The sequence below is a fragment of the Monodelphis domestica genome, chromosome 6 (assembly GCF_027887165.1).
Source record: "Monodelphis domestica isolate mMonDom1 chromosome 6, mMonDom1.pri, whole genome shotgun sequence".
In the NCBI taxonomy this organism is placed as follows: Eukaryota; Metazoa; Chordata; class Mammalia; order Didelphimorphia; family Didelphidae; genus Monodelphis; species Monodelphis domestica.
Window position 1 is genome coordinate 208,984,464 of NC_077232.1, and position 27,301 is coordinate 209,011,764.

At 33.9% G+C, this 27,301-nt stretch overlaps 1 protein-coding gene across 1 annotated transcript in view; it reads left to right on the forward strand.

Moving 5' to 3' along the window:
* Positions 1-27,301, forward strand: part of ANXA10 (annexin A10) — a 99,378-nt gene that overhangs the window by 34,140 nt on the left and 37,937 nt on the right. The window contains exons 3-4 of the mRNA XM_056803814.1: positions 1,262-1,356; positions 26,625-26,738. Of these exons, the coding sequence (XP_056659792.1) occupies positions 1,262-1,356; positions 26,625-26,738 (209 nt within the window). The remainder of the gene's footprint in view (positions 1-1,261; positions 1,357-26,624; positions 26,739-27,301) is intronic.

Consider the following 27,301-nt stretch of genomic DNA (forward strand, 5'->3'; position numbering starts at 1 on the left):
AAAGCATTGGGGTCTTTCAAACTATCAATCATTAGAAAAATTGTAAAGACAAAATAAAAATATGTAGATTAACATTCCCCACCTCAGGAATGAAGCATTTATTTTCTGTCTATAGATCAGAAAAAGATGTTTTTTCTTTGAAACATTTTTTCAGTTTTTAGTTTACCTAATATACTAATATAGTTTGTGAGAGGTCCCTAAAATGATTCTGCTTTTAAACTTGATAATGGCTTCAATTTGAATAGTGACAATAAGATGTGCCAGAGGGATGAATGAATAAGAAACTTTGAAAATGAAAAAAATTAAATATTTGCTAATAGAAAGTATTTGCATTCAGTAAAAGTAAGTAAACAAAAGTAAGTCAATTAGCAATTGTGATTCCTCTCCTTAAAAAAATAATCTGAGCTTTTTCAACTCCAAATAAGGTGAGCTTTTAAACATAAAAAGCAAAATGGAAAAAAGAGTACATATATGTATTCCTTACTGACCTTCATTTTAATTCTCATACATATATTTTTAAAAAAAACTTTATTGGTTCTCTTTTTTTGTAATTTACTTTTTTTCTATTTTTTTCTTGTTATTATGATAATATCACCTCATCTCAAAATCTTCCCTCTCAAAATGAAAGAAAAATAAAACTTTCATATTGGATATAAATAGTTGAGCAAATCAGGTCCTCACAATGGCCACTTCCAAACTTGTACAAATCAATCTGCACCATGAGTCAAGGATCTCTCAGGAAGTAGCTTCAGAGTGCATCACTGGTTCATTAAAAATCACGGGTGGTCTTTGCCCAGGTCAGAATTCTTCAGTTTTTAAAAGTTGTTTCCCCTTATAACCATCTCATTATTGTATAAAATGTTCTTCTATTTAAACTTACTTTACTCTGCATTGGTTTACATGAGTCTTTTCTGGGCCATTTGAATCAGTTTTCATTTGTTGACACGGAGAGAGCTGGAGCCTGACTTCTAGTTCTGACTCCATGTTCAAGTGTCTTTTCCACTGAACCATGCTTGTAGCTTCCTTATATTATTAAAAAAAATGACCATAAATGTCCTTAAAATATTGCATATAGTTAAGGGGTCTATTTCTTTTTAAGGATTTACCTGAAGTTGTCCCCATGACAAAACATGGTTGGAAGCAGATGGAGAGAGATGACAAGGGCAGTTTAGTCACCACACCTTTATCTTGTAAACTCCAACTCTGGTGTAAATATAAATAGTAATCTTCATCTTGGAATATCGTTTTGCCTTTCTTTTAGACTGCAACAAAGACATGCTGATTGATATTTTAACTCAGCGCTGTAACGCACAGAGGATTATGATTGCAGAGGCATACCAGGGCATGTACAGCAAGGTACAACCTCTTTATCTTTGTCCTTTCTTGGGTCCTGTTACCAAGGCTAGCAGCTTATCATGATTATCTTTCTCTAACCCAGCCAGACTTCTAGAGTGCACACGTAAGGACTGAAAAGAAGACTGTTTGTTGGGTTTCTGTCACAGGGATACAGTTGACCCCTTCAGGTCCCTATCTGGAATCAGTCACAGCGAAAGCCCCTTTTTTAAAAGACCTGAACCATGAGTGATATACACGTTCAGGGTCTCCACTGTTACAGAAGCTTCCTCAGAACTCTCAGCGATTCAGTTCAAGTTAGCAAGTCTTTATTTATTGTGTGTCTGCTATAAAGAAGGACCTGTTCAGGGTGACTGGAAATGCTTTCCCCTAGAAATAGTCATTTCATTTGAGCAATTATATATTTCAAGTTGGTTGAATTATTAAAAAATGTTGTACTAAAAAAGGGGTGTAGAGTTTGAAGGCTAGTGTAGAATAGCAGTAATGATCATCAGGCTGAAAAATATTGTTTTCTTGTTCTAATACTGTCCCCTTACTGTCATCTTTATCTCATTTTCAGCCAGTCATTTCTTCCTGGCTTTCTTCTTCTAGTAGAGTATTACTAAAGGCCAAGCCCTCACACTGGAGGTGCTTGTCCTCCCTGAATACTCCAAGTGCCACAAAAGACTTTCTATCCCTTTATGGGGCTGCTCATGAACTTTTGGTGTCTACCTGCACTCAACCCTAACCTATATCTCCCAGAAGCCGTGGTATGTGCGGTAATGTCACTGGTAAAATCATCTCAGCAAGCAGGTAAAACCAAGTTACATAAGCAACAGGGTCCAGTGATTTAAGGAGATGTCTACTCCATATATCTAGAGGCTTCCCTAATGGAGTGGGTGGATGAGAACAACTTTTTCCAACAGTCTTGAAGGAGCAGGAACAGGTACTGTGGAACTTGGTTAAACAATGAAGAAGCCAAGGTAATCCCTTGCATTCTAGGCTATCACCAGTTGTACTGACTTTTGTCTTGTCACTGGATTTTGATGCCTGGGAGAATGAGGCTCACAGCTTTGTGCAACTCACTTAAATCCAATTCATACACAAGTTAAGATATTGCCCATGATGTCATTGGTCCTCTTCAAAAATAAAAGACAGAAGTCAGTGAGATGGCTCAGCAAAATGAGCCCAGAGATGGGAGGTCCTGGGTTCAAATCTTGTCTCAGACATTTCCTAGCTGTCTGACCCTGGGCAAATCATTTAACCCCCATTGCCTAGCCCTTACCAATCCTGCCAACAAACAACCTTACCACTTCTATAGTACAGCTTGAAAATTGCTCAAGATATATGAAGTATTATCAATAATGCTTTAAAACCGGCATTCAGATTTCAAAGTAAGTCTCACTCAATAATCTATCTTGTTATGAATTTGAACTAACGACTCAGAATAGAAACTTGTCAGGTCAGAAATATCTGAAACAGTCATAGTGCTTCAGAAACATTAACATACCATACAGATGCTACTGTTATTATTATTATTATCATTAGCATTATTACTCTAATTGTTATTATAATTTCTTGTCAAGAATTTATTAACCATCTACTGTGTGTAAGAAAATGTGATAATTACTAGAGACAGTAAGAAGGGCAAAAAAATAATCCTTGATCTCAAGAAGCCTATAGTCTAGTGGATAAAATATGAAAATAATGTCAACAAGATATATACAGGATAAATTGGAGATAATCAAAAGTGGTAGGGCTCTAACATAAAGAGAGCCTGGAAAAGTTTTTTATAGAAGGTCAGATATCAACAAGAAACTAGTAGATGGAAATGAGGATGGAGGAAATTCCAGTCATAGTGGATAGCCAGTGAAAACAGCCAAAGTCAGATAAATAATATGTTGGTAGATTGGACTGTGTAATATCTGGAAATTTTTTAAAAAGTTAGGAAGGGTTTTAAAAGTCAAATAGAAGATTTTATATTTGATCCTGAAGGTAATAGGGAGCTACTAGAATTTATTGAATAAGAAGGAATGAAATGGTCAAGCCTGATCTTTCATTCTATGATTCATTCTATAACTGAATTGAGGATGTATTGAGTGAGGAATGATGAGGCAGAAAGAACAACTGGAATCCATTGCAACAGTCCAGACAATAGGTCTGGACAATAGGACAAATAGAATATTGGCAGTGTCAAAGGAGATAAGGAAGTATGTATAAGAGATATCAGCAGTGTAAAATCAACCAAAATTGGCAACAGATTCGATATGGGTGGCATGAGGAGAGAAACTAGTCAAAGTTGGCACTAGGATTTCCAGCCTGGTTGCCATGAAAATTATGGTACTCCCAAAATTAATGAGGAAGTTAGGAAAATAGGAAGGCTTGGGGAAAAGATGATGAGTTGTGTTTTAGACATGCTAAGTTTAAAATGTTCAAGTACAAGATGGCCAATAGGCATTTAGAGAAGGAAGTGTGTCTAAAATGGAGAAGGAATGGTTTTGGTGAGATAGTCCATTGGTTATGATGAAAACATCAAGTGAAATGAGAAAAGAGACCAAGTCCAAGCTTGGAAGACACTTACAGTTGGTGAGAGTCAATTGGTGAGGAATCAGAAAAGGAGAGTAAGCATGGGAAGTCAAGGAGATAATGGAGAGATTGGTGTCAGCAAAACCTAGAGAGAAGAGAGTGTCTAGGAAATGAAGGTGATTAATATTATAGGCTGCAGAGAGGTCAAGAATGATAGGATTAAGAAAAAATTTAGATATGGTAATTAAGAGATGTTGGGTAACTAAAAGGAGAACAGTTTCAGTTGAATAATGAAACAAGACTACTGAGTTAAAAGTGAATGAGAGGAAAGGAAGATGGGGCATCAATTGTCAATAGTTTTCTGAAAGATGTTAACTACAAAATGAAGAGCTAGCTAGAAGAGAACAATAGCTAATAGGATTCCATGAATTCAGTGAGGTTCATAAAATTAAAACATCTTCAGGCTCTTTCTAACCACTTTTTTCTCTGATGCCTTGTTCTTTTCCTAACCATGTTCAACCATTTCTCTTTTTTCTATAAGTTCATACCTTTAGCAATTTACATTTATTTCCATGGTTCCAATAATCACTGCCAAATCTCTCTCTTCTTTCTTTCTTTCTTTTTTTTTAAACCCTTACCTTCCATCTTAGAATTAATACTGTGTATGGGTTCCAAGGCAGAAGAGTGGTAAGGGCTAGGCAATGGGGGTCAAGTGACTTGCCCAGGGTCACACAGCTGGGAAGTGTCTGAGGCCAGATTTGAACCTAGGACTTCCCATCTCTAGACCTGGCTCTCAATCCACTGAGCCACCCAGCTGCCCCCCTCTCTCTTCTTTCTTAACCTCTTTTCCAAGATCAAGATGGAGTAAATAGTCAAGCATCTCAGATGATTTAGAAAGATAAAGTAAGATAAAATGAGGACCAAAAAGTATCAATGACTTTTGGGGAATTAAGCTACTGGTAAACATGACAAGTAGTATGGTAATTATGCCAGGTTGTAGAGGTAGAAGACAATAAGTGGGTGAAAAATGAGAAACAACACTCAGTAATGTGTATCATATTTTTAATGTTACATTTTCTTGAGAGTGATGAAGTATGATGGTGATACTTTAGAAACTTCCTTCACAAATGATGATCCCATTTCACCTTGCATACCTCCACTAATGGGGAACTTACTAAATAATAAGACAGCCCATTTTCCTTTGAAGGCAATACTAACTGCTTATCAGTTCTTTATTGATCTCCAATCTCTCTATGTACATATAGCTTCCATGACTAAGCTTTAATTTGGTCATTTGAAGGCAAGTAGAACAAGACACATAACTCTTTCCACATGTTAACCTTAAAATATTTGAAAATCTTTATCATGACAAATTATGCATATAGCTAGATTACTGTAAGAATATGAATGATTTGAATATTGATTCCTCATGTGATTAAGTATCTTTCAAACAAGTTTTTAAAAGCAAGCAATGAAGTTATGATAGCAATGAAACTATGGAAGCAATTTTGAAAAATGAAGGAAGTTTCTCCATTAATGAATCATAATTCACAATACAGTTTTCCATCATTATCAACTGTGAAAATCAGTGTGCTTAAGTGCCTATTTTTGTCAGTCTCTATGGCAAGTACTAAGAATACAAAGACAAGACAAACAAAGGAAAATAGTTCCTAAGCTTAAGGAGTTTACATTCTACTAAAAAATACATGTGGTAAGTTGATAAGGTAGAGTGATTCATTTATAGAAAAATATAGTTCTAATAAAAGCAACAGCAAAAACAGTATAACCAAAAAGAAAAAAGAAAATAAATATATTGAGAGGAAAAGTTTTATGTTCTAACATTCAAAATCTACCAGGAATTACCTCAAATTTTGAAGAGTAGCATCTATGTACCACCAAGGGATAAATGGCTAAAGGACATGAATGGGCAATTCTCAAGAGAAAAAAGAAAAGATAACTGACAAATTACATGAATTTTCTGATATTTAAAAATGTAATTAAAACAATGATTAAAGAACACGTATTGAATTATTGAAAATAATCTGGAATGAAAAAATCATCACTGGTGGAGCTCTTGAAAAATAGGCACCATTTTGCCATTGGAGAAATAATGAGTGGTGATCTTTTTGGAAAAGTATATCAGTATAGAAAAATAGATGGAGGGCTAAACATGGAGTCAGAAAAATATGCATTCAAATTCCACTTCAGGCACTTAATCATGAGCTGAAAAGCCATAGGCAAGTCATTAAACCTCTCTATGCCTTACGTAGTTTCCTCATTTGTAAAATGAAGAGGTCAAACTCAATGACTTCTGAGGTCTATTTTAATTTTACAGATATCCTATGGCAGTATACAATAAGAATTGATTTTTTAAAAAACTGAACACATTGCCATGGCAATGCCTAATGAATATTATTTTAAAAGGAGGAGAATATTTCTATGCACAAACATTGATAGCAATATTCATATCTAGAACAAATTAGAATATATAAATTTGATCAAATATTATGTTATGAGAAACAAGAACATGAAGAAATGTAGAAAGACATAAATTGATGCCAGTTAGAGACAAAGAAAAATCAGAATAAACATATTGGTGAGAACTATGTAAAAAAATGATGACAGTAAAAACAGGAAGGAAATAACCAGAAACAAAAGAAAAATCAAAAGGGAAAATATGAATAAAGAGAATGTTTGCTAATATTATTCTGGATATCATTTTTTAAATAACAAAGTTTATTTCAAGATTTTATTTTATACTATGGATTTTAATAGTCCCCTTTGTTGATGGGTTTCATTTAGAATCAATGAAAAAATAATAATCCTTTGTAGTTTCAAAAAAATAGTTGTTTAAGATTCAGGGGAAGATAGGTATTTTCTATATTCTTTTAAATATTATTAAGTGAAAAACAATCAGTAAAAGATTCAATAGACAAAACAATTTTAAAATATATGAAACCTATGAATTTTTATTATGAACATATTTTTAACTGTATGTTCAAAAGTAGGGGAACAAATTGCCTGGTTCATGTCCCCTTCTGAAGTAAAGATATATTATGGAAGATATGTTCATCAATTATTAATATACAAGAATCAGAGTCAATTTCCATGGCCTTCCACTTGCATTCATGGTTATTTATGAGGTTCATAGTAAATACTACAATGGACTGAGGCATTTCCTCATGGGGCTTTCAAGAAGTGATTTAACTCTTATTTTTCACTATTTTTTGGCAGCAGTTAATCAAGATTACATGAAGTCAAGTGATGCACATTGCTTTAATAGCTGATGAGCTTTATTCTGTTGGCTTACAAATATCAAAGTCTCTTCAAAACAGTCCTTCTAATAGAATAAATATTCAGAATCACAGAATCTTTAAGTTGGAATGGACAGAGGCATCTAGTCCAACACATGTATGAACAACTAAACTTCATCCTGTCATATACCCTCTAACAAATTTCCATCCAGCTTTTGGTGAAAAAAAGAGGAACCTATCAACATTTGAATAGTCCATTGCAGTGTTAAACCCCAACCCCAACATCAGGTCTAGATTTTGCCTCTATAATTTATAACCATTTTCCTCATTAGATTCTGTGCCCTCTGTCAACAGGAAATGTTTTTCTTTTGGCCTTTATTTGAATGGCTAGTCTTCAGCATTGTATTTTGCACAAAGTGAGTGTGGAGTAAATCTTTCATTCATAATTTCTTCATTCTTATATAACTTTCTTGATTATTAAGAGGGTATGTAATTTGCCATTAGTTACCTAACCAGTGAGACTTGAACCTAGATCTTCCTAGCTCCAAGGCCAGAACTCTCTCCACTATATCATGATGCCTTTCAAATATTGCCTGAGAGAAGTAGAAATGGCAAATCTAATTTGGTCACCAAATATGCTTCTTTTTTTATTTCATTATGAGCTCCATAATCCTATATACTAAAAAAAAAATCCCCAAAATAGCCATATGGTAACATATGGAATAGTCTACAGTATGAGGAATAATTTTTTTCAGATCCTTTTCAAATGAAAATTTAACTAACAGTCACAAGATCTGATTAATATAACCAACAAGATAGAGGACTAGATATTTTATACAGGTCAAAATGCCTTAAAAGAAAGAGGAATTACACACCAAAAGTACAGTAATTTTAGCTGAGGGGGGTTGGTTATAAAAGCAATAACAATATAAGTTGGGAAGATGACTAGAAGAGTGTACTCAAACATGGTATTTTGGAAGCTTATGTTCTTTGGAGAATACAAAGAGGATAAAGAAAGCATAACTAAGCCTAAACACCAGGATGAAAGATTTCAGAATAGAATAGACTGGATGGAAAAAGAATTAATGAAGAGAACAAATGTAAAGAAATATTTTTCAGAAAAGTCTGAAGAAATAGATTTTTATAAACTAAGATACAAAAGAAATTAGAGGGCAGGATGGTGGTATTTTTTAATTAACTTTTTAATTAACAATTAAAAAAGAAATAGGGCAAATAATCTAATTCTTCAAAATCGTTGGGTCAAAAAAGAAATCATAGAAACAATTACAGATTTCATTAAAGAGAATGACAATGAGGAGAGGAGACATCATATCAAAACCTATGGGATAGAGCCAAAGTAGTACTCAGGGGAAAACTTATATCTCTGAGATCCTATAGCAACAAAAAGGGGAGAGAGGAGATCAATGAATTGGACTTGTAACTTAAAGAATTAGAAAAAGAACAAATTAAAAATCCTCAGATAAAAACTAAATTGAAAATCCTAAAAATTAAAAAAGAAATCAAATTGAAAGTAAAAGAACTATTGAACTGATACATAAAACTGGGAACAGGTACTTTGAAAAAAATTAAAGCACTGGTTAATCTAATAAAAAACAATAGGATCAAATCAACAATATCAAGTATGAAAAGGGTGATCTCACCTCTAATGAAGAGGAAATTAAGGTAATTATAAGAGATATTTGCCAATTATATGGCAATCAATATGACAATCTAGGTGAAATGGGTGAATATATACAAAAATATAAATTGCCTAGATTAACAAAAGAGGAAATAGAATATTTAAATAACCCCATATCAGAAAAAGAAATTGAACAAGCCAAAATCCCCAGGGCCAGATGAATTCACAAGTGAATTCTATAAAACATTTAATAACAACTAATCTCAATATTATAAAAATTATTTGACAAAATAAGCAAAGAAGGAGTCTTACCAAATTCTGTTTATGACACAAATATGGTATTCATTCCAAAGTCAGGCAGACCAAAATGAGAAACAAAACTACTTACCAATCTCCTTAATGAACATAGATGCAAAAATCTTAAATAAAATACTAGCAAAAAGAATGCAGCAAGTTATTATAAGTATTATTCACTGTGACCAAGTGGGATTTATACCAGGAATGCAATGATGGCTTAATATTAGGAAAACTATCCACATAATTAACCATATCAATTGTAATATTTATTGGGAAAGGAAAATGGAGGATTGGAAAACGGGATAATTGGAGGTTTGTATGGAGGGTATGGAGGAGTTAAGGGGAGAGAGGGTATATTGCTTGGTGAGGCAAGGGAGGGAGATGCCCCCTGCTGAGAGGAAACAGCAGGGGTCCTATAAGGACTGTTTGTCCTGGAATGACTGAACTGAAGTTCGGTTCCCTCTATGACCAGAAAGATAGTCCATTTATCTGACTGTGAATTAAAATAATATAAAGTTTAATAACCAGTTGGGATTGGAGTTTTTCCTCAGCTTCAGAGTTGAGGTCAGGCCCAGAGGCTGGCGTAGGGATTCTCCCACACCACTCTATATCAGTCCTGCTTTGCCTAATTCAGAAACTTAGCAGTAGATAGAAAGCAAACAAGAACAGGTCTAACCTTCAGAAGCCTCTGTCTTCGTACTAAACCAAGAAGTGCATGCCACTCCAGACTGGGCTGCACAAGTTCCTCTCTCCTCCAACACCAGGAAGTAAGTCCAACCCCAGCAGGAAGACCAGTCACAAGACCCAACTGCCACTCCCAGTTGCCCCTTCCCCCACAAACTGTCAGTCTTATTTCCTTTCCACACAATAATCAAACCAACAGAAATCACACAATTATCTCAATAGATGCAGAAAAGTCTTTGACAAAATATAACACCCATTCCTACTAACAACATTGGAAAATATAGGAATAGAAGGACCATTCCTCAAAATAATAAACAGTATATATTTAAATAATAGGCAAGCATCATTTCCAATGCAGACAAGTTAGAAGCCTTCCCAATAAGATCAGGAGTGAAGCAATGATGCCCATTATTACCTCTATTATTTAATATTGTACTAGAAATGCTCATAGTATCAATTAGAAAGAGAAAAGTGAAGAATCAATAATTAAATAAAAGAAAGAAAACAAAATAAATAAATCCCAAAACTAGGTGAAAGGGAATAAACATTTATTAAGTACTTATTATTTGCCTAGCACTATAGTAAGCACTTTGTCTCATTCCAGCCACTTAACAACCCTAGAAGGTAAATGTTATTATTCTCCTCATTTTACACTTTAGGAAAATTGAGGAGATAGCGGTTAGATGACTTGTCCAGGTTCACATAGTGAATATGTGTCTGAGGCTGGTTTTAAATTAGAATGGCTTATAGTGCTTGAAAAAAGTCCATTTTAATAATCTCTTTAGTTCACAAAATACCTTGAATTTCTCATGTGGAATAATTGTCGTGAGTAACCTTAATGTGACAAAAGTTTGGTTCTCAAATTTAATCCTTATGGTGCATATCAATATTCTACTTAGGACAGTCCCACTTCTTTTTTGGCTTAAAAATTGAACAAATCTTGGTATATAAGCATCAATTAGCAAGTGAATTAATATCAACGTAATCAATAAAAAAAGAGAAAGGGAAAGAAAAAGTATTTTAGTTCAGTCAATCCTTAAGTCCCAATATGGAAAAAAATTCAATTGCTTATTAGAACAGCTTGAGAGTGAATGTATAAATATACAAGAAAACTAAAAATGAAATTTAATTCAGAACTATGCTTAGCCTCACTTTTGTAGGAATGTCAAATTGGACAAGGGAGGAGAAAGAAAAGATAAAGTTTGGGGACAAAGGAAGAAAGCCAGAAAATTCTTAATAAGTTAGCAGGAACTTTCAATTATATCATGAAAAAATTAGAAAAAAATACAATTAATAATGACAATTCAGTTTCTTGTGTCTCCGTACTTCTCTCATTGTAGGGGGTAATTTTTAATTAGTCTTCATTCCTACTATTAATCCATATTCCCACTGGCTGGTGTCAGTCCTGAAATGTCTTAATGAATTAATTTCTTTTCCATTTGTGATTTAGTGGTTGTCAAATGTAGCTAATGTGCATTCATTGAAGATGACTAATTGTTTCTTGACCATAAAATTCCATTTTTTTAATTTCTCAGGCTTTTTTCCTAATGTTATTCTATCTACCATGTTAATTATATTCAATATCCCATGGATATCTTCAGTTATTCTTTTTCTTTTTTCCTTCGGGGAATCAAGCTTTTATTGAAACTGAGCTGTTGTTGAGTTTATAAGTTTATATGCATTTGCTCCTATCGCTCTTAGAAATTAAATTTTTCCTAATTCACAAGCTCAATAAAAATTGTACTTGAGGAGCTATTTCTTTTTATTAAGTTTATTTATTTAATTAAATAATTTAGAATATTTTTCCATGGTTACACGAATCATGTTCTTTCCTTCCCCTCCTCCCACCCTCCTTCCATAGTCAACAAGCAATTCCACTGGGTTTTACATGTGTCATTTATCAAGACATATTTCCATATTATTGGTATTATATTTGCAGTAGAGTGATCATTTAGAGTCTACATCCCCAAATCATATCCCCATCGAACCATATGATCAGGCAGTTGTTTTTCTTCTGTATTTTTACTCCCACCGGTCTTTCTCTGAATGTCTCATAAGTCCCTCAGAATTGTCCTGGATCATTGCATTGCTACTAGTAGAGAAGTCCATTACATTCGATTATACCATAGTGTATACTCGGTATATAAGATTCTCCTGGTTCTGCTCCTTTCACTCTGCATCAATTCCTGGAGGTTGTTCCAGTTCACATGGAATTTGAGGAGTTATTTCTGATGCATACTATACAAGCTACCTAATTTTCAGACCTAGCTAAGGGCTAATTCTGGGACAAATTAGGTTTTGAGAGGTCAGAACAGGGAGCTAGGCCATGCCTTCAGAGATAATGGCTCAAGAAGCATTCAAGGTAGGAATTATGGCCAGGGAGATATAAGGTGTGTTTACTATCAATAAAACCTAAAGGTAAAGATGAGATTAAAATTAAGGTTAATAGACCAAATTATGAGTGACTGATAAGATTTGAAGCTTGGGTTCCATTTCAAGATGAACAAAAAAGTGTTTTCAGATGCAATTTGGTCGGTAAAGAATAGGTAGGGGATAGAAGTGGTACCTAAATAAAGGACCACTAAACAAATCCACAGAACAGTTTGACAGGTCCTCCTGAGGCAAAGATTGTCCTTTGTCTTGATTAGGGAACATTCCTGGTGTGATTGATTAAGGATCTGGAGATGTGATCTACTTTCTGTCTTAGAGAAAGTTCTAAAGGTGTTGGGGACTGTAGGAGATATGTGGGTCCTCTAATGCAGTGATCTCCAAAGTGAGCATTTGACTCCAAAGAGTATGTAATCAAACCTTTACAGAGTGGAGGGATGGGAAGATAGATCACTTCCTACACACTTCCCCCAGTGTCCTCTAAGTAGAACTTTTCCCCAACGGAAGTACTAGATCCAATTCAACACACCTTTTCCCAATCCCAACTACTGGTGTCCTATATGGCTGCCTTCAGCTTAGACCCCTCAAAAATATTATATAACCTAATCTAACCATTTTCTCTGGCAAATTTCTAACTTTAGTGTTTGAAATGCCCTCATAGTTTGCTTCAGAATTATAGAATCTCATATTTCCTTCAAAATACAGTAGGGCCACCTTATCTGCTGTTTCATTTTCTATGATTTCAGTTATCCATGGTCTTCAGTGAAGTACAGGAAGTCCCTAAAGGATCCCAGGGAAGGGTTGGAGTACCACTCAAGGCATCCATTGTTTCTACTTTCACTTTCACTTTTTTTTGGAGAGAAGTATGTTACAGAGAACCAGCTTGGGGTCAGGGACAGATAGAGAGCATATATATATATATATATATATATATATATATAGAGAGAGAGAGAGAGAGAGAGAGAGAGAGAGAGAGAGAGAGAGAGAGAGAGACAGAGACAGAGACAGAGACAGAGACAGAGACAGAGAGAGACAGAGACAGAGAGAGACAGAGAGAGAGACAGAGAGAGACAGAGACAGAGACAGAGACAGAGACAGAGACAGAGACAGAGACAGAGACAGAGACAGACAGAGAGATCTCCTATGGGTACTATATAGTTCAGAAAACATATCCATATGAAATTTTCCTGAAATCCCTGGATGTTAATGTTTTTTCAAACTGGATACTAGACAAACTGAGTACAAATACTGATATATTTCTTGTGTATCCTTTGAATATTCTTATTTGTATACAGATTGTATATAGCATAGAATCTCCTTGAGAGCCTAGCACAGTCCCTTAAATATAAAAAATACTTAAATTTTGGAGGAATAAAATTGAATTTACTTCATAGAATATGACTGTTGTGATTAAATACTACCTACACTAATAAGAGAGACACTATAGTGTGGTCTACTAAGAGTCATTCTCGGAATCAAGAAGACATGGGTTCAAATTCTTCCTCTGACATAAAGTGGCTGCATGGTCCTAAACAAATCACTGAACCTTTCAATGATTTCAGAATCATTCTAAGTCATTGGCTAGTTTTGTTGCTTCCCTTTGTATCCCCAGTAATTATCAATGAGCAAATAGTAGGCTTAATAAATGCTTATTGAATAACTATACCAATAAAAATCAAAAATATAGCCCAAAAGAAAAATATGTTGGTAGCATGACCAAAGATGCAAAATATATTGTGAGATTAACGGTGAAATGATCAACTGACAGAGGTGGTTCCTTAACAACTTCAAAAGAAAAAAAAACAACTAAGAATAATAGCAATAATTAAGTTTTTCTATTATGCTATAAGGTTTTCCATAGTGATTTTCTCCATAAGAAATTAAAGAAACAGTCCTCAAACTTTTTGGTCTCTAAATCACTTCCTGCTCTTAAAAATTATTGATGGCCCTAAGAAGTTTTTGTTTATGTAGAATATGTCAATAGACATTTAGTGTCTTAAAATTAAAATGTCTTAGTATTAACATAAAAATAGTTTGAATAATTTAGAGTCTCTAAATAGGTCTTAAGGATCTCCAGAGATTTCCTAGATCATACTTTGAGAAGCACTGAAGTGGATAGAGCTGACCTCAAAATAGGAAGACCTAGTTCCCACCTCTAACATAAAGTGACTATGCTCTCCCAAGTAGTTCCCTTAAGCTCTCATTGTTTTAGATAACTAAACCTATAAAGAGTAGATGCCTACCTATATTGGAAAAAAGGAGTTTCCTCATCTGAAAATTCCCTATACTAGTGAAATGAAGTGAAAGAGAAGGGCAACAAATTGCCATTGTTCATTTCATTAGTTCATAATAACATCTTAGGGTGTGGATATTTCATGCAGCTATCTAGCTCTCTGATAACAATCTACTACTGCAATCATCTGGTTTTCTGGAAATCTCTCTTAGGCATTCTGGAATAGGCTGGTTCTAAGAGCAATTTCTCTAGTAGATCTCTTTCTCTTGTTCAAATCACTACTAAATACCTGCTTCTGCAAACATTTATTGGAAAATGCATCTTAATAAAATTTAATAGTTATCTTAATTTTTGCCAATAACTAGGTCAAGTGAAGAGAACTAGCTCAAACTTTATGGATCTAATACTATTCACAATAATTACATGAAGAGCTATAAATTTGGAACCACTATTCTAGAGAATTTTCCTTTTTAATACTTTTTGCTGCTCCCATCTTTATCTAAATAAAATTTTTGATTTAGAAACTGTTGATCAACATCCTGAAGGGGAAGTTTCAAAGAATCTATGAGTATCTGACTTGTATAATTAGCCCTTCTAGTTAAAAAGTTTGAACCCAGTTTTTACAAATTAGCATTAAAACATGCTTAAGACCTTTGTGTCCCATTAGAAATGTTTCTATTGACATAAACATATGATCTTTTGCTTTCTTAGAAAAAATTTCCATCTAATTTGCTCTAGTTATTGGTTTTTCATTTGCCACTTAGGATCAGGTGATGTTGCAAATGATTAAATCCTGTACATGAACACATAAATTACAACATTCTTTGTAATGTCTATCCAAAAGTTTTTTGGCCATGTAAAGCAAAAAGATGCTTATTCTACTCTTATTATAAAAAACAGACTTGAAATGGGATGTGTAAGTAGATTAGGTAAATGACTTCAAATTTTATCAAATGAGTTGGCTATGTAAAAACCTCTTCTATTACTAAACATGCTCAAGTTAACTAGATAACGCACATTGACAACTAATTTCAAATCCTCTTCAAACTGCTGTGTAATTTGTGTGCATTGTCAGAACATGCACCATATACAAGTGTTGATCCCATATTAAATCTAAAACTAAATAGAACTGAGTATCACTTTAGGGTAGAATAAGATAGACTACAAATCCTTCTTGTCTATGACAACTAATTGTGCTGAAATGCTTTTACAGAACAGAAAATGTTTCTGATTTAACCTCACTAAATAGAAGAATTATATCATGAATTCCATCATTGTCTTAATTATTCTCATGCCATTCTGAAAATTAAAGGACCATGTCTCATACATGAATACATAATTAACAACAGGCAAATGATAAGCTCATGTACTCATCTACTTACTTGTTTCTAGGGTATCAAAATGAGTACAATTTCAGGCGAATATCTTAGATGTTACAAACTTAGATTTATTCCAGCTTTAGTCTTTGTCATAAAGATTTATTATTATGTTTATAGATTATGATTCTAGAAAATTGTTGTGAAAGAAAAAAAGAAGAGAGTGCCTATATCAATGTAAAGATGGTCCCCTAGTTTCATATTGATTCCAGGTAAGAGCCATATAGATATACAATTGCATTGACAAAAATGTTGCAGAGAGGCTTAGAATCAGCCAGTTGAAAAACCTTTCCATTCAAGGGAAACTGTCCTACTAGAGAAACCAAGTTAGGAGAGTCCTGCTTCAGCCTATGTCAAAGATATTCCTAGCTTTCCCTTATGACAAAATTTCACTTGCAGTTCATAGATATCACCTCCACAGGGCTACTGTGTGAATTTTAGATTTACTCCACCCTGCTTAGTCTTTAAAATTTTAGCAACTAGGAATGTATACACCCCCATTTAAGGATTAAGTGTGGGGAGGAAGGTCTATGACCTTCAGGTCATATGGTCTATGACACATAGGAAGGTCTATGTGTGTGCTAGCAAGTGACAAATCAGAAACAACTGACAGACCCCCTGGGCTATCCAAAGTCAAATTTAAGCCACCATTGGTACATATGAAATACAGGAAGTGACATAAAGAACTTCCTTTATATTTCACATCACTTCCTGTGAGAGGGATTTGGAGGTAGAACTTAACTGTGGAGGAGCTCCAGAGTGAGACCTCAGATTGCTTCCCTTAGGCTGTCACGTGGTGAGTTCAAGGATTACTCCCCTTTCCTTGACTTTTCTGGAGGCACAAGTCTCTGCAGAGGTCCATCTCTTCGGACTCCCTTTCCCTTGGCTTTCTGGAGGCCCAGCCTCTGGAGAGTACCCTCATCTTGGAGGAGATCTTGTGGCTTGAAGCCATGCTAGATCTAATCCTCTGCCCCTCTCCCCAAAACCCCCCCTACCCTGCTGGGGCCTCTGAACTCTTGCCTCTGAAATCTGAACTCTCTTCTTCCTCTTTTTCTTTCTTCCTTAATATATTCACTCTATTTTTAATAAACCACCATGAAATTCCATTCTGTCCTGAGTATTTCATTGGGATTTAGAATTTAAATCCCTGGCAACCAAGTAAAAATATCTTCAGTCCAACCATAAGTTTTACCCCTAACAACTAGCATTATAGATCATTGACTTAATAACATTTCTTGATGTTCATAACTGGAGTAAAACTCAGAATAATGTAAATTGCAGCCCCATAATATTCTTGAGCAGCAGGTTTTAAAAATCATAATTTAGCATCACTTCAGTTATTAAGGGTCACATATATTATATACTGATCCATTAATTAAATCTCTAAGAGTGAAGCCTATTGAAACCAGAATTATTCAAGATGTAATATACATAAATGTATATACATATACATGTATACATGGATTATAAAAATCGCTCTAGATATAAATTTATAATCCACAAAACAGTCCTAATCTAGAAGCAAATTTCTATTTCCAAATGACTACCTCCCACCTACTTCTTAACAGAAAATGTTTGGAATAAGAGAAAGGATAGGAGTTTCACATAATCAAAAACTGGTATACAATGTTTTGCTCTTAAGCAAACAAGATTTTTTCAAAGTCTCTTATTTGTGCCTTTTCCATATTCATAATAAATTTCCCTCTTAAAATATACTCAATTAAATACTTGATAGTTTTTAATATTATCACAATAATCCCTAAAGTAACAAATAATTTCAACATTTTCATAAGTGATAACCAAATAACTTCAGATGATGCTTCCTCTAAATTAAAATACATCTGAATATTACAACACATGATCAGTTGGGATGATAAAATAACATTACAGTGTTCAAAGATAGATAGTTATATGGTTTTCCTTCTTTTAAAAGTTCAGTTCATAATATATATAACAATATATAGATTAAAGAGAAGCTGCATTAACAAGACAGTGCTAATTATCTAATATTTATTTAATAGGATATATTTCTACATTACCTTCAGTAGAAAATCTTGTATTCTATCATATATAACTTTAAAACAGCTAAACGAACTTAGGTGGCATTTGCTTCTTTAATATAATATGATGTGAGCTGAAATTTCCCCATTCTAGTTAGGTACCATATTATCAGCAAAGCTAAAACTATCTTAAAATTGTGTTCAATAGCAAATTTCAAAAATCAGAAAAATCATCAAGGAAATTACTGAGCCATTATTATAATTCCAATGAAATAAAATACATTTCAAATAGTCAGAAAACAGTATCTAAATTAAAAGGGAAGTCATTGTTCCACCTATGCTAGAATTATAAAAAATAAATATGGATTTGATTTTGCTTTGAATGTATTATGTAGAGAGTAAATTAGGTAGATTTAGATCTATCTATCTATCTAACAGTTTGGATTCAAGCCTATTATTATTAAGTTAGCTTAAAGTATGTTGGACTAAATATTATATAAGCCATTTAAAAAAAAATCTCTTACTCTAAGATTCTAGATGAAAGAGTAATTTATGCCTCAGGCAGAAAAATTCTAAGGAATTTTATCTGACATTTGCACAGTATGTCCAATATGAAGTACTTGAGAATTTTCATAGAACAAGAGAGTTAAAACATGGATTTTTAATTTGCCTAGTATATAAAGAACAGAATAAAATGCTGAAGGTAAATATAGTCAACATTCATATAGTGTTTGATATATAGAATTGAGCAAAGCTAATGCTAAGAACTCTATCAATGAAGGTTCCTAACTATTCGTCCTGAAAGGTAGCATTGATTATCAGATGCTTATCTAATTTCCCTTGCACTTCACTAAAATTTAGGCAGTATTGCTTAATGATAGAGATGTGAAGAGATTTTTAAAAGCATTTTTATATCAATCTTTTCACAGTTAAATCTATAACAATAGAATCAAATAAGAGTTCATATTTCACAAAATGCTTTCTAATATATTGAATTATTTCATTTATGTTAATTAGTCTGACAAATTGCCAAACTGATATATTCTGGACTAGCACCTTTTCTCAATGATAAATACAATAGCAAATCTGATATCATATTTATCTCACTAAAAATAAAACAAAAATCACTTCAATTATATCTGAAACTATACTTCCAAATGAAATCACACAGATTACTCAAGTAATAATTTCAATTAGTTAGCACTATTTGGGAAAATTATTCCAAGAACTTTGTAAAGCCTTCAATTTTCAGCTAATTTCAGCTAATAAAGGTAAGAAATTTAATGTGATAATTCCTTATTTTAAGGCCCAGATTTGCCATAATTACGAACAATGAAATTCCCTGAATATCAGAAAATGTACTTCGAACAAATCAAAATTGAATTTTATAATTACTAATGGGAACATCTTAATTCCAATATATCTAAGGCCCATCTACTATTTCAAAAGATAGCCCATTATTATCAATAAAACTAATTTTAAAGATATGGTGATAAGTTACATTTTGATGTAACTAACTTTTTTCTATTTAACTTGGAACTACTCAAAAAACCCTGACTAAATGCTTAAAACATGAAATGTTCCAGGAGGCAGAGTCAAGATGGCAGGTTAGAGAAAGCAATAGCTCAGACCTCCAGCAAAACCTTCCTCACCATTCAAAAAAACAATGGTTTGAGGGTTCTGAAAGCCAAATCTAACAACAGGACAGAGCTAGGGAACCTTGCTCCTGGACCCAACTTAAAAGGTACATCCCCCCCCCCAAAAAAGCCTGAATTCAAGAACATGTGGGTTTAGGGGGAAGGAAGAAGGAAGGTCCCAGGACCTCTCCCCCACCTACAGTGCTGAGTCTCCAGCAGTGGCTGGAATCTCTGAGCAGGGAAGGATGCTAGTCTGGAGGGAGTACCTTACTGGCACAGGTATGCCAGGTTCAGGGAGTTGAACACAGGTGGTGAAGAGGCTGCTGGAGGAGAAGTACAGAGCAGGCAGCCTAGTCACAGCCAAGATGCCCCATCTTGCCCCCCACCCCATGCAAGGTTTGGGCCTCAGGACACAACCAGCTTTTTCAGATCAATTCTTCCCTCACTCAATCTCATCAGCAAGGCAGATAAGAAGCCTTCAAAGGGAAGGGAAGCTCAAGCTCCCACACCCCTCCCCCACAGACTAATCTGACAGCCATGCTGACTAAACTCCAAGGGGCAAAGGCAGCAACAAAACACAGGCAACAACTTTGATAACAGGGTGGGAAGCCCAGCTCCTTCTCAGCTTCTGCTGTCAGCTGAGGAAGATCTGACTAACCTGAGTAATCAGTAGAACATAGAAGAAGCCCTTTCAGGACAGGATAGCCCAAAACCACATATCCAGCACATAATGAAAGGAGCAATACTATAGGCAAATACAGGGGGTAAAGGAGGGGAAATATAGTAAACAACAGAAAAAGAAAAAAGAAATTACAATTGACAGCTTCTATCCAGTCAATGAACAAAGGATGATCAAGGAACACCAAGCAAAAACAGAGAAACTCCAGTGAATTGGACACAGGCTTTGGAAGAACTCTAAATACAATTTAAAAAATATTAAGAGAGGCTAAAGGCAACTGGGTAAAGATGTTAAAAAGCAAGAGAAGTCATCTGGAAACAGAGGGACTTGAACTAATACAAGAAAACGGTGTCTCAAAAGCCAAAATTAATGATATTGAAAATGAGGCAAAGAAGTTGAAAGATCAGAAAGAGAAAGATGACCAAAAAGCCAGGGATGAAATTCAGTCTTTAAAAACTAGAATCCAACAACTAGAAGCAAATAACTTCATAACACAGCAGGAAACTATAGAACGAAATGAAAAAATTGAGGAAAATATGAAACACCTCATCCACAAAATGGAAGATCTAGAAAAAGGTTCCAGGAGAGACAACTTGGACTACCAGAAGATCATGACAAAAGAAAAATCCTGGACATCATTCTACAGGAAATTATCCAAGAAAATTGCCCTGACATTCTAGATCAAGAGAGAAAAGTGGAGATTGAAAGAATCCACAGATAACCTCTGTACTTAATCCTCAATTGACAACACCCAGGAATGTTATAGTCAGATTCAAGAACTACCAGACAAACAAAAATTATTTCAAGCTGCTAAGAAGTCATTCAGATACCATGGAACCACAGTCAGGATAACACAGGATCTTGCTTCATCTACACTGAAGGACTGAAAGGCATAGAATATGATATTCCAGAAAGCAAGGGAAGTAGGTCTATAACCAGAAATCAACTACCCAGAAAAACTGACTATATATATTTTTTTAATAAACCCTTACCTTCCATCTTGGAGTCAATACTGTGTATTGGCTCCAAGGCAGAAGAGTGGTAAGGGCTAGGCAATGAGGGTCAAGTGACTTGCCCAGGGTCACACAGCTGGGAAATGTCTGAGGCCAGATTTGAACCTAAGACCTCCCGTCTCTAGGGCTGGCTCTCAATCCACTGAGCTACCCAGCTGCCCCCAACTGACTATATTCTTGCAGGGGAAAGTATGGTCATTTAATAAAATAGAAGATTTCCAAGCACTCATAAAGAAAAGACTGGACTTGAACAGAAAAATTTGATGCCCAAACACAGAATTCAAGAAAATCACCAAAAGGTATTTAAGAAAGGAGGGGAAAAAAAAACAAACTTTTTTAAGGGACCCAATAAGTTAAAATGATTGATATCACTATAAGAAAAGAGGATATTGGTAACTCTTAAAAACTGTTATTATCACCTGGGTATTTAGAATTATACTTAGAGGGAACAGTGACAAAATGTATAGGATGAAATGCCCAAAGGGGGGATGAAACGCCAAAGGGCGCTAAAAGACTAGGGCTACCCTTTGATCCAGCCATACCACTGCTGTATTTATACCCCAAAGAGATCATAAGGAAAAAGACTTGTGCAAGAATATTTATAACTGAGCTCTTTGTGGTGGCAAAAAATTGGAAAATGAGGGGATGCCCTCCAATTGGGGAATTGTGGTATATGTTCGTGATGAAATTTGACCAATTAAATAAATTTTTCAAAAAAACATGAAATGTCCCATATCCTTCTTATTAAAAATACTTCATTAATATTTGTCAACATGTTTGAACATCTCTTAATTTCTCTTTCATTACATGTACATAGAAGTGAATGTTTATATCTCCAGTTGTCTTGAAAGCCACATCTTTCTTATTTCCTTAATTATTTTTCTGCTAAACCTTCCTTTACTTTCTCAAGTTCTATATTCTTCATATGCACTCCACTGATTTTTTCTTTTATAATTTAAGTATATATTGTTGTTAAAATTTGATTGATTCCTAAATCCTTTACTTTCTCAGCTATATAGTTAATTTAAACTCAGATGACTCCTTTTCACTAACTTATCTTTCACTACTATAATTTTTTGATTAGTTATAATTAAAGTATTTTCTAGGATATTAGAGCACCTAAAACTTCTGTTATTCTACCTGAAGGGTAGAGAAATCTTCACTTTTCATTCCTAATGCCAATAAATGTGGAACCCTGTGGCACAAACTCCTCAAAAAATCCATTAAGATGTTCTTTAGTAATTTCAATATCTTTAGGAGGCCAGAAGTGGTCCACATTCCTCTTGAAGCACAGAAGGGAAGCACAGACTTCTCAGCACTACACAACAACGCCAAAAGGTTTGGCTGCCCAATCAATAATAAAGGTTAGTTGTGTTTTCTGCAAAGATAAGCTCAAAATAATTTTCAAAATGAAATCATACTCACTCCCTTCTTTTCTCTGCTTATCCCTTTCATTATCAAGAGAGAATTAATATACCATTTTAGATCAAGAAAGTGACATTTTTCAATTCTTAACATTTCTTATAACAGTAGCACATTGTAAACATCAATTTCTAAACTGAGTATATTTTATAACATGGTAAAAAAACCTTGTTTAAAATATATGTTAAAGGACAAAAATTTACTTTTGCAACTTTAAACCCATTGCCCGGATGTCAGATATTGGGTTGGCAAGTCTAGAAAATAAAATACCATCATATAGCATTGAAGAGTATTTGAATATAAATTACACACTTTATTTGGGGGATTTGATTTAATCTGAATTTATAAACTATTATTATTCAAGATTATTTCCCCATTAAAATTTCAGTCTTAAAACAAGAGGAAAAGTTAATATCTAACTGATGTTCCCCTGAATTAAAGGAAAACTTATTTCCATATTCTGCTTCAATTAGTCAATTAACATTGGTTAAGTTTTTCTTGGAAACCTTATAAATGTAAAGGGTTAATTATCCAGTCTTCTAAATCTAATGGAAAAGAAGGGTCAGGGGAGCAGCTGGAGAGAATTTGGGGGAAAAATCTATCTTTGAGATACAACTCCTTTCCCCTCAAACATTATTGCTCATTAGAGATTTTATCATTGTTATGTCCTTTTTCATTTGAGGGTGGGGGGTCATTTTTTTCCTACAGTTCTGGACAATATGACCCTAACTGTCTTTTAAAAAATTTCTGTTCTCCCTACATCAGTTTTTTTTTTTCTGATGGAAACTCTTTTGCTGCACCTTTTTTGTCATTCTTAAGTCAATTTAATTTCTAGTCCTTAATGAGTAGCCAATAATTCCTCCTGAGGCAGCACAATAGTTTTTTGGGTGGTGGGAGACCATTAAATAAGGCTAATTGAAACTGGGTGATATGCTCCTCAAGAATTAAAGAAACAAGACACACAAACCAATTGAAAAACAACCTAGTGTTGAAATCTGATCATATTTCACTTTCATGAACCAAGTATCCCCAAAAGTCAAATAGGAGGACAAAGGGCAGAAACTCATAGCATAAGAAAAACTTCCTGTCTATTAAGGCTGGTCATCTCATTCATTGTCTCTACAAAGATGCTTCCTTTTATATTTGCTTTTGTGAGTCATACCTATCATATGCAATGCCCTTCATCTGCACTTTCTGATTCTGCAAATCACACTCATACTCGATTACCCACCTAAAACCTCCACCTCCTCCATGAAACGTGCAGTTTTCTGAAACACATTCAGCTCATACTTCTTCTCTAATCATAACATATAACTTTATAATGAGGAAGGTTCTCAAAATGCCGCTGATTACAAACCATGCTAAAATAGATTCCTCTATGAAATATCTCATAAGTAAACATTCAGTTTGTTTGTTGTTGTTGTTGTTGTTTTAATCTAAGAATCCTGTGAGGAGGAACCAACAACTTCACTCAGAAGGCCCTCCTTCTTTTGAGGAATATTAATTGCAAGGAAATTGGGTTTATTTCTTTTACTTTTAACCTAAATTTTTTGTGACTTTGCACATAAATCTCAAAACTTCTCTTTGGGATCAAACAGAAATCTAATTATTTTTCTATCACCTTTCAAATACATATACATACTGTTTATACCTCCCCAAGTCTTATATGTGCAATGCAACCGCTCTTTCATTAACTGATCATCATTTGGTAAGATCTACATCACATTTGAGATTTTCTTCATATTTCCTAGCTTATCAATGTCCCCAAAACTAAACAGAATGCTATAGGTATGGGATCTAACAGAGTATATCCGGCTTTCACCTACCTATTCCTGTGCCTCTCTCAATGCAATCTGCATTCAATTTTTTTTTCTACAACAAACTTTTGACTTCCTTTGAGATTCTAGCCCACTAAAACTCCCATTTTTTAGAAAAACTGTCATCTAATCACATATTATCAATCTTATATGGTGAATAGATTGGTTCTTTTTCATCTAAAAGCAAAATATTATCCATCTCTTTTAAATTAATCTTTTTAGATAAGTCCTAGCATTGCTACTTTCTATTATGCCTACTGTGTGCCACTTATTTTGCATTTTACAATATGTAAAAGGAACACTGAAAATAAAAATAAACTGTTAAATATTTATTATATCATAACACTATGCAATCATTTCAGGAATATATGCCATTTTTTCTCAAATTGATAATTTAGTCAGTTAATTAAAGGAGCACACCATAGGCTAACTTTTAAAAATCTTTCATTCATTCTTTCACTCGTTCAATCACTGAACATGCATTATTAAGCACTAGTGTTATGCTTAATATTATGCAAGTTCCTCTACTATGTAGCAGTGATTCAAAGAAAAAAGGAAAAATAATCAGAGCTTATTTCACATTCCACACGTAAGATCATTTCATTTTTGCCAGTAACCTCAATACTTCTTCAGCCCCTGTTTCTCCATCTTTGTAGCTCTCAATGTTTAGTACATTATGGGTGCTTCGTTGTAGTACTTTTGTCTTAATTTATTCAAGCCACAGTTACTAATACAGTATATTTCCTAAGTCATTTTGATGGAAAAAAAGGACAAGACAGAAATCTTGAAGTAACAATTTTTCAGAAAAATACAAGTCACAGTATCCTCAGATCAGTAATATGTAGCTAGCAGATAAAAGGTTTTTTACTTAAAATGAAACACAAAACCATGTAATAGTTTTACCCAGTGACACTGAGAAGACTTCAACTTGTGATTATTCTTACTTAATTCTTAAAACCCTTATGCCTTTGTGTGTCTCTTAGACTTTTGAACTAATACATTGGATATATTAAGAAGGGTGGAATGTTATCTTACACATTTTGGCTAGTCTTTGAACCAGGAGAATTAATTTAGAATCATTTTCTAATAGTCTTACAAAATCTAAGTAAACTAAGAGTGTTTTATATATATATATATATATATATATATGTGTGTATATATATATATGTATAAATTTATAATATCTATTTCTGCTGTTAATATAACTTAAAAGATTGAGAATGAAAAGCCATATACATTTATGTATTTTTGTAATTTGGAAAACTTTTGTAATCTAATATTTTAAAAAATATAACCCAGCAAGCTTGTCTTTAGAAAAAAATATTATTTTGCTTTCTTTGCTCTTTTCTGTATTACAGTAATAATGTAGCATTGGTTTTCAGAAATGCTTAAAAGATTATTTTAAAATAATCACAAAAGTTAACATAAGCCCTTAACCAATAGAGGAATCAGCACCTCTCTGCTAAGCATCATTATTATCACAATGAAAAAAATTATTTTTGTTGAAGAATAATATTTTTAAAGCCCTGACCAGGCAATCAAGGACACCAGGAGAGCAATCGTATGAGCAAGTTCAAGTAAAGTGTACTTAGTTTTCAACTGCTATTCATATTTATAGTGAGGCAAAGGCAGTGTGCATGTTTGAAAGGTTTGGATGGAAGAAGCTAGAATGTTATCCAGTCTATGTATTACTGTATATGCTAAAATATTTTTTTCATGAGTATATGGAGTAAATTCCCTCAGCCAGGAATCGTGAAACTTGCAGTCTATTAATTTGTTTGTTCCCAAATCAGAAATATTTTCCAATAGGAACATGCCTACATTGTAGAAGAATTGCCAATAATGTACTATTTGCAGTTGTAAATGTATTATCCACTCTTCCATATTTTTATGGGTAGAGATTTTTGGTCTAATACAAGAGCATGCTGGTGGAATGACTTTGTATTTAGGGAAAGTGAACCTGTTTCAAATACTGTGTTGAACATTTATTACTTCTATGAGTGTGAATGAGTCAGTTTAACTTCTTTGGGCCTCAGCTTCCTCATCTGCAAAATCAGTGAGTTAGACTAGTTGTGATATTTCAAGTCCCTCCTAGTTTTATGTGTCAATAAAACTAAGATCCACTATCAGTCAATGCTTATCAGCAATTTTTTTTGCATATCTTAAAGATTTGCCTACTGCTCAAAAGGTCAATTAACATACACTGTGTCAGAGGCAGAACTTGAACCCACATTCTCTGGATCCCTCAAACCATGATACCTCTGATAAAGATGTGCCCTGATGTGGTCAGCATATAGATTTACATATTTGTTTTCTTTCTTTTGCAGAATTTGATTGAAGACCTGAAGGAAAATCTTTCAGGACATTTTAAAGAAGTGATGGTGGGTCTGATGTATCCACCACCATCATTTGATGCTCATGAGCTTTGGCATGCCATGAAGGTACTTCTCCAATCCCCCAAACCCTAGAAACTACCCTCACATACTGTTCCCCTATAGTCACACTTATTTGTCTTATCTCTGACATTTAATGGGACCCTCAATTCTTGGAAAGGCCATCTCTAAATGAGCTATAATGAGAAATGAGAAATGCATTGTACAATGTGATTTATATTTTTGTCATATCAAGGAAAGTAGAAGTAATATTCTGCTCTTAAAAACAGTTGGTAATCACGTTAATACATCAAGAACAAATAGGAAAGAGAATCAGAGATGAAATGTTTGTGCCAAGTTTTCTATTTATTTTGATAAGACCTTTAGTTTCTCCTTTATGAAATAATATACTTTCCCATGTATCTGAATTTCCATTTTGAAGAATTGAGTTCTTTCCTTATAAGAAAGTCATCTAAATGAATAACCTATAATTTCAGTTAAGGTTTTGTTGTTGTTGCTTTTGTTCAGAGATTATGCGTTCCTTCTTACTGCTAATACCTATACTTAAACACCCTCAAGATTTCTGAAATCATTCCAGAATTAGTTGGCAGAAGAGATTATCATAGTTTGTG